At 45.5% G+C, this 13,132-nt stretch overlaps 1 protein-coding gene across 20 annotated transcripts in view; it reads right to left on the bottom strand.

Annotated features, from left to right (window-relative positions):
- Window positions 1–13,120, bottom strand: part of hspb8 (heat shock protein b8) — a 30,990-nt gene extending 17,870 nt beyond the window's left edge. For 7 of the 20 annotated variants that reach the window (XM_077560832.1, XM_077560827.1, XM_077560834.1 and 4 more), the window contains exon 1: window positions 1–76. This exon is cut by the window's left edge and continues 194 nt beyond it. Coding sequence is in view for 13 of the 20 variants with exons in the window: in XM_077560823.1 (XP_077416949.1) it covers window positions 93–176; window positions 1,774–1,874; window positions 2,264–2,330; window positions 11,241–11,458 (470 nt within the window). In the remaining 7 variants the exon portion in view is untranslated. The other 13 variants (XM_077560823.1, XM_077560824.1, XM_077560825.1 and 10 more) reach the window with 13 other exon arrangements.
- Window positions 13,121–13,132: the final 12 nt, after the last annotated feature.

Below are 13,132 nucleotides of genomic sequence, written 5' to 3'. Positions count from 1 at the left end.
AATATATGGTTCTTTGGAATTGCAGAGTTTCCCTAATTGTTCAAGTGCTACAAAAAGAAAAAGGAGAAGCTAAAAACAAAAAGTCAAGTCACCTCCTCGTCGTTCTTTTACGCTCAGATTTGCTCTTCTTCTTTTTGCCTTTATGCCGCAGTGGCAGCTCCTCACCAAAGGAGGCGCTGCAGGGCGGGAGGAAGAAAGTCACAACATCAGCAGGATTTGCGCGACAATCCGATCCGAAAACGACCGGCGAGAAATGTCGACATTTTCTCCACAATCAAGTCGAAATTTCCGCGAGAACGCGAGCGCAATTTGTGCCAGGACATCCAAATATGAATTGAAATATTAAGAAAATAAATGTAAAACATTTGCATCGACACCGACTTAAGAGATCAAATTGACAATTGAAATGGAGTTTATATTTGTCCTAATATTTCTTATTATTTCATTCATTCATTGATTCCAATTTATTTCAACCCAAAAATAAAGTCACGATATTATGAGTGTGCAGGCACGAATTGTATCGTCCATAAATGAGGAAAAAAAAGGGTCGATTTTCTCTCGCTGTTGCTTTTGTGCTGACGTGCTTTTCGACGACTTGAAACGTTTGCAGCATTAGCGTACAAGACATTATTTGGCCTTCATCTCCTCGAACCCTCGCCACCGCCGGCACGCATCAGAAAAAAAATTTCACGGCTCCAAACAATGAAAAGCGAGATGATCCGTTGCCGACGACGTGAGACGGCAACGACGGCAACGAAGGCAACGACGGCAACGACGGCAACGACGGCAACGACGGATGCCCGCACTGTTCGCAGGCGGGCGGAGGAGGAAAATAAATACAGGAGAAAAAAAAGACTTAGCATCTTAGCACGCTAATTTGATGTGTTCTCGGGAGAATCGGAGAGTTTTAGTAGGCTGCCTAACATGCCGTTTGAAAAAAGAAAGAAAGAAAGAAAGAAAGAAAGAAAGAAAGAAATAGTCTGAAATTGGAGGAGAATTTAGATCAGATTACGAGAACAAAAAAATCTTTTCTTTGAAATAAGGTGTAGATATTTTACAGGGAAAAGTCATGAGTACGCGGTTTGAAAATGCACGGATGGTTAAAGTCAGCAGAAATGCAAATGAAGTCACACCAAATTCCGACGTTCATACAACAAATGTGCAAAAAAAGAGGATTGGAATCCGAAAATTGCAAATTGAAATCAAATGAATGTGAACAGTGCCGTCACTATCGAATATTTTGAGAATCGATCAACCTGCTTCCAGTGTTACAAGATCATGTTTTTCCTGATGACGATCGTCATCGCTGCTTATTTTCTACTTTCTATTTGTAGACTGATTTGAAAGTAAAAAAATTGTTTTCAAAAGTGAAAACTGATGTTTCGAATTGTCTTGTTTGGATTCCGCACAGAAGACAATCAGACTTCTTTCATCAAAGACGACAGAAACGCGTCCACAAGGACGGTTGAGATGCTGAAATCGCGGCGTTTGTCCTCAAAAGACGAAAACTCCAAACCGTGACTTGTTCGAACATCACACGTCGATGAACGGATTCATTTTGACGGTTTCTACATGTGAATTTGAAACGTGAAACGTCATCAAGGGAAAACCGAACCATGGCTGCCACGGATGCCGATTTGTCCAATGACGCCGATTTCCGTCCCGTCGGCCGCCACCAGAAATCGACGGCGCAACAAACAATGACGGGAGACGTTGGAAAAAACAAACAACAAACGTCAGCACTTTGTGATCTTTCAGCGTCGGGTCGCTCACCTCCCGGCCCGGCGGCCATGTTGGCGGCGGCATTTTGGGGGGGGCGGAAAGTGGTCTGCAGCCGCCTCCTTCTTGCGGTCGCCGTCGGCAACGTGGCCGGGCTGCAGGAAAACAACGTTTGAGCACAAGGAAAAGTGGCTCGGGTTGGAAACAACTTGCCCAGGTACGACTTAAGTCATTATTGTCCTAATGACACATTTTCACAATCTATAAAAAAAAGCTTTGATTTCCTAATAGCCGAATGCTAAACTGAATGCTAATAGCCGAATGCTAATAGCCGAATGCTAATAGCGCAATGCTTATGAAGTCAATTGAAAGATAAATGATGCGAAAATGACAAAGTATGAATTGTAGTTGGAAGAGAAATGAATATTTTGCGAAGGCATCACAGTAGTGAAAGTGAGCTTGTGAAACGCCAGGTAATTATTATTATTATTTGTTGTAAATATGATTTTTCTTGTTGTCATTGTAATTTGAGGGGCGGGGTCACCTTGGAGTCGCCGGCCGTGCCGTGCGTCGGGTCGCCGCCCCGCGTTTGTTGGCCTTCCGCCTCTGGACTGAAAGAAAAAAAGAAGAAGAAGAAAAAAGTGGGAGTGGCTTGTGGTGCTGCGGCTTTTCACGCCGGCTCCGCCTTTCTCCCTCGGCTCGCCATTTTGCCGAGCAGCGACGTCCTTCGATTACCGGCAGAAATGAAAGCAAAACAAAGTGTGGCGGTCGGTTTGCCGTTTGTGGAGAGCAAGTTGGTCGGTCGGTCCGTCGGTCCGTCCGTCCGTCGGTTGGTCCGTCCGTCCGTCCGTCCGTCCATCCACCAAACAAACACACTTGGATTTGGGATGCCGGTTTGTTGGTTTGAAACGAGCGCCGTCACCGTTCAAGCGTTAACGAACTCATTCATCAGAAAAAATGATGACATGAATGTTGTATTGCCGCAGATGAAAGCTTTTGTCTGCTTTCGAACCTTCAGCTTGACAGGAAATAAACGCATAAACTGCAGATATGAAAAGGGAAAACATTTGATAAATGTTTGCATACGACATTCAGAATTTTTGTTTTTCAATTGTACATTTTGCAAGTAATTAACGGATTAGAAAATGAGAAACTTTTGAAGAATGAACACATAAAAGGCGCTCTTTAAATTTGGCGGGCAAAAAAAATGTGGATGTCAACATTTTTAACGAACTTGAATCCAAATTTAAGATGAATTTGATCTTGGATTCCGACGCGTAATGTTTGACAGCTGGATTTGAAACACAAACTTTGCATGATTTGGGTTGCGTGTGCAATAACGGCGGCCGTTGACGGCGGTGGGCGGGGCCGCCGTTCCATGCAACGCACAAGATGACCACAAATGCGGCAACAATTACTGTCGAAATCGCATCATTTGGACGATCGTGAATGGAAAAAAGTCGTGCATTCATTTGGTCATCGATGGCATGTTGATTAACGGATGAATTTGGGCAGCCATGAACTGAAAAGTGAATTCAGCCCCGTTGGATGACACAATAAACAATAAACAAGCAAACGGTCGAAACAAACAAACGTGCGCTCGCAGCCGACGCCTTCCACGAAACTGAAAACAAAAGAATTGCACCCCCCAAGCCAAATGAGGCGGACACCTCCCATCCGATTACGATTCCCGGCTGCCAAACGGGCCTCCAATTAGCGCATTGTCAGAAGGAAACGCGTTTCCTTGGCGGACGGGTCAAAGGTCACCGCTGGGAAGTGAAGAGCGGAGAAAAGCAAAACAAAAACTCAAGCGGCGCCGCTTACAAAAACATCAGCATCCAATTAAAGCGAAGCCAATTGAAAGTCTTGACAGACCGTCAACACCTGCCTCCAATTAGACGCGCTTGCGTCCGACAAGTCATCCCTGACATTTTGAAAAACACACACACACAACGAAGAAGACCAAAAGGACACAAACGGAATTTTTGCACATTTTCATTCGCCAATCAGAAAGTTGAACTCATTGACTGGCAGCCATTTTCACTGAAGCAACCCCCTTCGCTCCCGGCTGTTTGACTGGATTTGGACTCATGTTGCAAGGCCCACAGAACATCGTGATCCATCGCTATAAAAACATGGAAGCGACCAAATGAAAGATGAAGTGTCTTCTTTCATCAAGAAAAAAAAAAAAGTTTATTTCTATTTGTTTCCGTTTTGCAGCAATTAGCATTCGAATGGAGCAAAGTTTCATCATTATTCACAAATTGTTTAAAAGATTGGCAAAATGAGCTTTTTGCATCCTGGCCCTGCTAAGAACATATTTGCAGGTTGCAGGACAACCAAGCAAGGCTACGATGTGATTTGCTTTCAGTTTTTTTTCTTATGCGTCCGATTGAAGTGAAGCAATTGGAAAAAAAATCGAAATGGAATCCAAGTGAACTGAATGTTGTTGGAAAAGGTGGGAAAAAAAAGCCAAATAAGCAAATGTGAAGGTGGGATTTATCTGAGGCGTGTGCTGTCTTTTAAAACGCCGGCGCCGCGGCTCACGTGGCTTCATCTGGCCATCGGTGCGGCGAGCGGTCACTCCGCCTGGAGGAGTGTTGGCCGAGCGTCCGTCCGTCCGTCAGTCCGTCCGTCCGTCCCTCTGTCCGTCCCTCCCTCCCTCCTCAGCCGATAACACACGAGCCGGCTAATCTCACGCCTCTCGGCAGGATGAGGGCTTGTCGGTCGGGGGGGCTGCCGGGCTAAACGTGTCAATCAGCGGCCCTGGAAAGGACGCCGGCAAAGTCACCACGACCGGCAAAACGGTGCCTGCTGGCGTTGCCACACATTTCTCGCAAGATTTGCATAGTTAGCAAAAAGCTAAGCACGCACGCTGATTCCGATTTTGGGGTCTGCGATTCCATTCAGAATCGAGTTTTGATTCCAAATGATTTCTGCTTCAATTTATAGATGTGCAAAAAATCGTCATGAGCTCCTCCAGTCAGACTCGCTAATGCTAATGAGCGCGCTATTTGTGGCACTTTCGTCACTCAAAAGAACGGCTTTTCATACAAAACGCTTCAGGAATGAGAAGCACGTTAACATTATTGCCGGCATCTGCTCTTCCGACGCTGCAAAAAAAAAAAAAAGACTTTTATTGGAATAACTGGATGTTGACTTTTTCCTTCTACTCGCTACTGTGGCTAAAACGTAACGTGTGAAACCACACTGCCCCTAGTGACCAAATCGTGTACAACACAACAGCGCTCCCAATAAAGGCACACACACAAACAAAGGGCAAGACTGTATCAAATCATTTCAATAAAATTGATTTTGGGACATTTCAAATTGATTCTGAATCCTACCAAGTGAGAATCGCAAATCTTATGAGAATCCTTTTTTTTTTTTGCAACACGTCTTCTAACGTTCCTGGTCGTCTGAGGCTGAATTGAGAAAAACTCAACAAAAAGTCCCGGTAGCTGCCAAGGTGGACCAAAGTGTTGCTAGCTTGTAAATTCCAAACTCAAATGTCAGACTTGCTTTGTCTTTGTGGATTCTTCAGACTTTTTGATGGGTTTGCTCATGATTGGCAGGTCTGACAAATTTGCCGCTGTGAAGAGTTGATTCGGTTTTTTCCAAGCGAATCCGATCCAGTTGACAATGTTCAAGCCGGATGAGCCTGAAATTCAAATTTGACGACGAGAGCGAAAGAACGCCCTGAAAATGATGAGCAATTTGAAATAAGCACGGCACGAGTACAGAGCGGCCATCTTAACGAGGGCGGGGCCTTCGCCAGCTCGTTAAGGGGACAAATCCTTGATTGCCAGGATGCCTCGTTAGTCGGCCGTTGCCTTTGATTTGAAAGTGAGCAGCGACAGAGACCGAGCTGAGCGGCGCCGGTTCCCGCTCGCTCCAAATGGAACGGCTGAAAAGAAATCGTTAATTAGGCGACACTTTCATCTTTTCCCAAATGAAGAAGAAGAAGCGCGATAAGCCGTCTTTGCTTTGAAGCGAAAGCGGCAAAATACGACTTTGGGGACGTCGTGGCTTCCGTCAAGCGATGGCGAGCCGCCGCATGAGCTCGTCTGGGAAAGTCCTGACACGACACACAGACGACTTGTTTGAAATAAATGACATCAAATCAATTTTCCTTTTTTAATTCATTTATATAATATAAATAAACATATTTGTTTTCATTTCAAGGTCAAGGTGAACTTCATTAGGTCAAAATGATTTGATGAAAGAATGATATAGAATACAGTAATAAGAGTTGATTAAAAAAAGACTTTAAAAAGATTTCATTGAAAAATGATATTTGACTCATCTTTGTTCAAGAACGAGATTAAAGCCATGTAGAAGAAATTGATTTAAGAAAAACATTTGACTTGTCAAGAATCAATCCATTGGATTCAAGAATTGATTTAAAGATGACGGCGATGGAAACCGATGACGTTCCCACCGCAAGTCGCAAAATCCAAGCCTTTCTTAAAAATGGCTTTTGAGAAATGTACCAAAGTAGCAGCAGAAATCAAATTTGTAAAAACATATTGGATGAAGTTCCAGTGGCTCTCCGTCATATTTTTGGGTGATGTTTTGTCAGTTCAGAATTCCTCCAAGCATTTCTTTTCTTTAAAGAAAAAACCCCCAACAATTTGGATGCGACTCGTTTGGCTTTCTGCTCTGCTCGCCATCCTCGTTTGCGCTCTGACTTTTGTCACGTCACAAACAACGCGTACAAAGCGGGCTCAGCGACGCAAAACAACGCGAAGGACGTGTTCAGTCGTTTTTGTCACATTTGTGACAAGCGGTCATCGCGACCTTTGCTGACGACGTCGCACTCAAACTGCTCAAAGTGTCACAAAATCCGCCCCATAAAAAGTGCATCCAAACTAAAAGCAGACGTTTGCAGATCAAACACAAAGAGAATCGCTGGCAAAATTGGAGAAAATGGATTGTCAAGAAGCCTCCCATCCTTGTACACGCAATTAAAATGGAGTTGCTGTTCAGAATACGAAGATGCATTTTCTTGAATGACTCAATTCTTTCATGATATAAGATGATATTCAGATCAAAATAATGAATTAAATGGTTACATTTTGGAATTTGGATATTGTTTGTGTGTGTATGTACACTGTCTTCACAATACAGTTGTTTAAAAAGTAAAAAGTCTTTTATGGTTAAGGTTCATATTATGCTTTGTTTGAGCTTTTCCAAAAACCAGCTGGCGATTGTTGTCGCTCGACGTCTTGAATAGAAAATGACACAATAGCATCAATGCAATTACACGACCTGCCAGCAGACGGCGCTGGTTTTCCTCGTGCGTGCGAGGCCAGCGGAAAGGAACGCCAAACAATAGATTTAAAAAGAAAACACAAAAACACAAAAACACAAAAACGGAATCGCATCAAAACAAGTTGGCAGAAGGTGTTCTGATGTCAGGAACTTCAGTGGCTGACGTTTGTTTGAGTGAGACGGTTAGAGAGACGCCGGTCTAAGGATTGAAAAGATTTGACACAATAATACAGCTTTGTTTCCATTTAGGATAGAATATGATGATACCGTGGTCTAAATACCAACAAAGATTCGTGCATAAAACATGTTATTGACTAAACGATGTCGCACGCAGCGCTTGGACGCTATTGCGCATGCGCACACGAGCTAGCCGCCAACGGCAAACTAGTCGCTAACGAAGCAAAACGTCCTGAAAAACAAGCAAACGCGCGTCCCTTTTCACGAGTACAAAGAGTCAGCACGTACCAGAAACGGAGGGAATCATAACAGGAGTCGGTCTGCCTCTCTGCCAACCTCAGGAGAAAGAGAAACCAACAAAGCCGGTGGCCCACGACAGCTCCCACTTCCGCCCTCTGCAGGCATGACTAATCGATCGCGACGGGCTGACTTTCACCCCAAGGGATGGCAGGCGGATGGCATCATCATGATAGATGAAGCCCATTTGAAGACTTTCTCAGCCATTTTGTCACTAAGCATGTTTTAAGACTCGTTTTCAATGACGTCAGACTCCTTTGACACATCTGGAGTGTCTCCTGACGTGCGAGAGGGAACTTCAACACATTTCCATGCAAAAACTTTCATTTGGGCCATTCAACAAAATGTTTCAAGTTTTGCTTGAATTGTCTTGACCACATTTCACAATCAAGAGGTTTGGAACAAACAAGTTGCTTGCTTTGTTGTGCTAACATTTTCACGCACGCACAAATAATGCTTGTTCCTAATCGTGACGGCGCAATTCAGGCCCTTGCAAGACCACAACAGGGAAAAATCTGTGTTTATTTCTGCTGTTTTCTCCTCATTATTCCCATTCTGTCTGACCTTCCCGTCCGGCATCCCCCTCGCCGCGGTGGACGCCGGCACGCTCCCTCCCTCCTCGCCATCAGCATCACTGTCAGCAGGCGAGGAGGGCCACGCCTCATTTGACTAAAACGCAGCAGACAGGCCCAAATCCAGGCCATTTCATTAGGTACACTTGCACAAGCTCATGCAGCTGTGCCAAGTTTGTTTTCCTCGCCAGGCCAGTTGGCGGTCTTGGTTCTGCTTAGAACATCGAAAGCAATAAATGCCCCAACAGTCACATTGCACTTCCTTTTCTCAATTTTATTTCGGGTATCCTTCAAGCAGGTGCGAGAATCGAAAAGAAAACAATCCCTCCAATCTTTCCAACCACGGCGCAAGCTAACATTGACCGCCAATTCCAAGAGAAGCAAAAGATGGAGGATGCCGCTACGTCGGGCCGACAATGACCACAAAGCAGCAGGGGGCTCGCCTTCCAAAGGCAAAAGCATTTTGTCAAATGGTGTCTATTGATAGCACACACTTTGGCCAGGCCGGCGTTTCCACCAGACGTTCCCTGACTTTGCGCAAAGGCCTGCTCTAGGAGTTTTGCGTTAACAAGCAGGCCTGCAGCTGCAAGCTTTGCCAGGAACGAATCCCTGAGAAAGCTCCCAAAACGTATAAATACCTTCTATTTGGAATGTTGCCGCGCTCCCAAAGATGGATTTATACTTTTTTTTTTAACGTTTTTTCACATTTTTTTATCTTAGAGCATATAGAAGGCTTTGATGCCGCCTCTGAACTGAAGAGAATGCTTGAAGCAATGGTAGTTACGGCCAGGAGGTGGCAGCAGAGTATAAGAGACCAACCAGGGCCATGTTGAAAAAAAGGCCTTTTTTTTTTCCCTCACAGTTTTAAACAGGTTTGTGAATAATGATGCAACTTTGCTCTAATTGCTGCAAAATGGAAACAGATAGAATTTTTTTTTTTCCCGATGAAAGAAAAGACTTTCATCTTTCTTTCGGTAGCTTCCATGTTTTGATAGCAATGGATCACAATATTCTGAGGGCCTTGCAAAATCAGTCCAAATCCAGTCAAACAGCCGGGAGCGAAGGGGGTTGCTTCAGTGAAAACGGCTGCCAGTCAATGAATTAAACATTCCGCTGTCAAAAAGTTACTGAGACGCCGTTTGGTTGAAAACGAACTTGTGTCATTCAAAGTGTGATACGTAGATTTGGTCATTCCTTTAACACGGTTGACTTTTCATCACAACAGTCAACATGATGTTGAGTGTCAACTGGCTTGAACCTTTTGCCACGTGTTGTCAAGGTGCATTTACAAGCTCACCCCCGATGCTTAGATGACCTTTGACATTAGAGCGGCGTTGGAAAATTGCCACGCGTCAAGAAATGTTCCTGGCGTCTGTTTGAGAAGCTCGACGGCCGTCAGAAAATGTGGAACTCCTTGAGCAGGCGTTGACGCAAAGTCCATCCGGAGGACTGCAACACAACTCGGCATCAAAAATCTCCTTTCAGCGGATGCTTAGCGCAGCGCTAAGAAATGGATTTGAGGGTGTTGAAATAGTTGAAGCCGATCTTTATGATGCTCACCAACCTGAAGTCAGTCGACGACGTTACGCTCGATCAAAGTCATCGACAGGAATCGCTTTGCCCTGACAGTTGTTTGCTAGGGTTAGCGTTAGCGTTAGGCTAACCCTAACGCTAACGCGTGTGTTTTCCCAGGCAATGACAACGATTGACAAACAATTGATCAAACTTGGAAGACCTTCAGGTACGACGTGCACGTTTTGTTTTGCGCCTTCAACAAACCTAAGCAAAGTTTTGGGAACGTTTGTCGACATCCGCAGTTGAACTCATGTTTGTGTTTTGGGAAATCTTGACACCGACTTTGACTCTAAAAAGAGCCAAATGTTCCTGTTTTCATCAACAGTTCAGCTTCAAGAAACGTCCGCTACATGTTCTTGTCGTCAACACCAAACAATATGAGGAGCGTTGATGTTTTTGTCAATATTGAAATCCATTTCAAGTATTTGATGAGCCGTAAGTTTTTGTTTTACAGCAATTCTTAAGCTTCAAGTATGTTTTGACAAAGATTGACAACGTCATCTTCAATGTTTTCATCAAGACCAAAACCAATTTGACGGGCCTAACTTGGCAGGTGCTTTTGTTGACATTGACTTCAATTGAGACACTTTTGCATCCCTTTTCACAAACATGGCCGCCACGAATTCCTCCGAGGAACTTTTCAACCTTAATCAAACATTTGCATCATTCTTGTGACGAAACAAGAACTTGAAACGTGTTGAATGGTCCCGTTTGCCACGACCCGAGGCCGTCTGGATCGTTTGTACTGGCACGACGCAACTTTGAGGAGGATGTAGGAACGCTGACACACACAAAAAAAAAACACAAATATGCTGCCGGCTTGATGGCAAACGTCAAAAGCTAGCCCGGATGAAGTCAGCAAAAAATAAATAAAAAAAACGACGCAATGCGCTCGTCCTGGGCCCAAATGCGGTCTTCCTTCAGACATGACAAAAACATACGGCAACATAAACTGAAACGTTTTTTTTAAGTGTTACTTTAATAAACCTGTGATTTGTGTTTTTGGACCAACATCGCGTGCTTCAGCGAAATCGAATGTCACGTGAGAGCCTCCAAAACGCAAACGCGAGTTTTCCTAAACACTGACAACATCGTTTTGGAAAGGAAGCCGTCGGGTTCAGCCGTCTTTGACAAACGTCACTTCTTATATTCATGGACGTGGATTTAGAGTCTTCTATGGACTCAACAAACATGTTTTCATAAACAACAAACAATGTCCATATTTTCGTAAACATTGACGACATTTAGTAAAGCTCAAGTATGTCGTACAATAAAGCGTCTGCAATTTAGAGTCTTGGACAAACCGAACATGAACTTCGCATCTTCAAAGAAACGAATGTAGACTGACGACGTTCACTGAATGTGCAGTTTTGGGGAAACGTTCATTTAGGGTGTTTCCTGAAAGCAACGCGCGGGAGTCAAGAAGAGATGAAGAAGAAGAGAAGAAGAAGAGAAGAAGAAGAAGAGAAGAAGAAGAAGAGAAGAAGAAGAAGAGAAGAAGAAGAAGAGAAGAAGAAGAAGAGAAGAAGAAGAAGTCTTCACTCAATGGGAGTTCTGGTGAAGCGGCGGAAGCAAAAAGGTTGAAGCGTGACAAGTTGCCAGGTTTCCCGCGCTCAGCGAACTCACCGGCGGCGGCTCAGCCTGCTGCGAGCGGTGATGCTGGCCACGATGACGCTCTCCGGCCTCGGCATGGCCACCGCCTTGAAGGTCCCCTTCCACAACTTCTCAAACAGCTGCTTCTGATGCAGCATGGCCGCGCTGGCCCGCATCGAACCCTCCGTCTGCACCGAACCCTCCGTCTGCACCGAACCCTCCGTCTGCACCGAACCCTCCGTCTGCATCATCCCGAGGAAAAGGAGGAGGGCGCTCGGCAGCTCATGGGAAGGCGGCGGGTCTGGGAGCTGTCCGAGTCCTGAAGCAGAGGGGGCGGTCCCGCTCCCGGGTCAGCGCGGGGCCGAAGCTCAGCCTCCTTCCAGCGGAGGTCTTGTTCTCCCGGATGAGAGGCGCTGCTGGCTGACGGCTGAGATGGCTCCCGTCCGTCACATCTGCCAACTTGGGTCAAGGTGGCTAATTGGAAGGGGTCCCGCGGGGGCCTTTGTGTGTGTGGTTGGGGGAGGTGGGGGGGAGGGGGGAGGGCGGGTTCAGGCAGGCGGAGGTTTGGTCCGACGGATTCATGCGAGCGTGCGCGAGTAAACGCGGACCGAAGAGACCAGCGTTTTGTGTCTCTCAGCCAATGACGTCAAAAAGAGGGAGGGATGAGAGGCGGGTGTGGAGGCGGATGGGTTGGGGGGGGGGGTTGCTCCTTTCATCCTTCCTTTCTCTGACAGCCCCCCCCAGCTCACATCATCACTTCTCTTGTGCCTCCAGCTTTCTTTGTGCTCTTCTCAGGCGCTCGGGAATAATCACGGACCCTCGCTCTCCCCGCCAGGCTCCGCCCACACGCAACAATGACAGCACAACATTGTGCAGCTGTCTGGTGTACATTTTTGAAAATTGTTTAAGCAATCAGACATCTGTTGGCAGGATGCTTGACAGCGTCCTAAATGAATGGAAAACGAGCCCTCAAAACAAAAATGTGGGACTTCCTGTGCGTTCTTTCGGGCTTGAAAGCGTCCCCAAGTCCATTTTGGGATCAAATGTCGTCTTCAAACCAAAATGGCAGACTTCCTGTGTCTTTCCCAACGCAGCTTCTGGAGACTTTTTTCTTGTGATTGACATTGCTATCAAATTAAGTCGTACTTAGTTTTAGTTTCATTTGAGTTAGTTTCAGTATAAGTTTCTGTTTTGTCTTTGAAAGCAAAAGAAAGTCAAAACCCTGTCACAGTTTGGCTTTAGCCGTTGATGCTAGCTCCTTAGCAGGTGAATGAGCACAATGGGAGCTAGCTAGCTAGCTAGCTAGCACCTGGGGTGAAAGACAAACGGTGACCGGGTTTTGACTGTCTTTCTGTCACCTCTGCTCGTGCGCAATATTTCATAAACGCCATCATGAGAAAAGTAACTCATTTCTTACCTGCCGTTGCATTTTGTTGTCGCCTCGCAGCGACGTCATCTCAAGGTGCTTTTCTATTGGCTGCTGCTAAATGACATCACTTTCAAACGTCCTCATTCCGGTGCAATAAATCCACTTCAAATCGTCCCCAAAGGCTCATGCGTTAAATTAATGAGCAAAGACTAAAACCAAGGATATTTTTTTGCTATAATTTAAGTTTTAGTTAGTTTTGCCAACATAAAATGTAGTTTCAGTTAGTTCGTTAACGAAGTCGTTTTTTGAACGTTCGTTTCCGTTCGTTTTGGCCGAACTCAAATAACTTCGCCACATTGACATTGTGCGGATGCGCCTTGTTTTGTTGGCGGTCGCGCGACTGTCGATTGACCGCAACGAGATTTCAATAAATGTTACGTTTCATTGGTTGCAAACTGAGCGCGGCGCACGAACGCACACGCGCGTGCGCGTCTTGAGAGCGCGTGACACGCTTGCTCCCCCAGGGGAGCCTTTTGCTCTCCGCTGCCTCCTCTGC

This window comes from Vanacampus margaritifer, chromosome 3, assembly GCF_051991255.1.
Source record: "Vanacampus margaritifer isolate UIUO_Vmar chromosome 3, RoL_Vmar_1.0, whole genome shotgun sequence".
In the NCBI taxonomy this organism is placed as follows: Eukaryota; Metazoa; Chordata; class Actinopteri; order Syngnathiformes; family Syngnathidae; genus Vanacampus; species Vanacampus margaritifer.
This window is presented reverse-complemented; position numbering and strand designations above follow the sequence as displayed.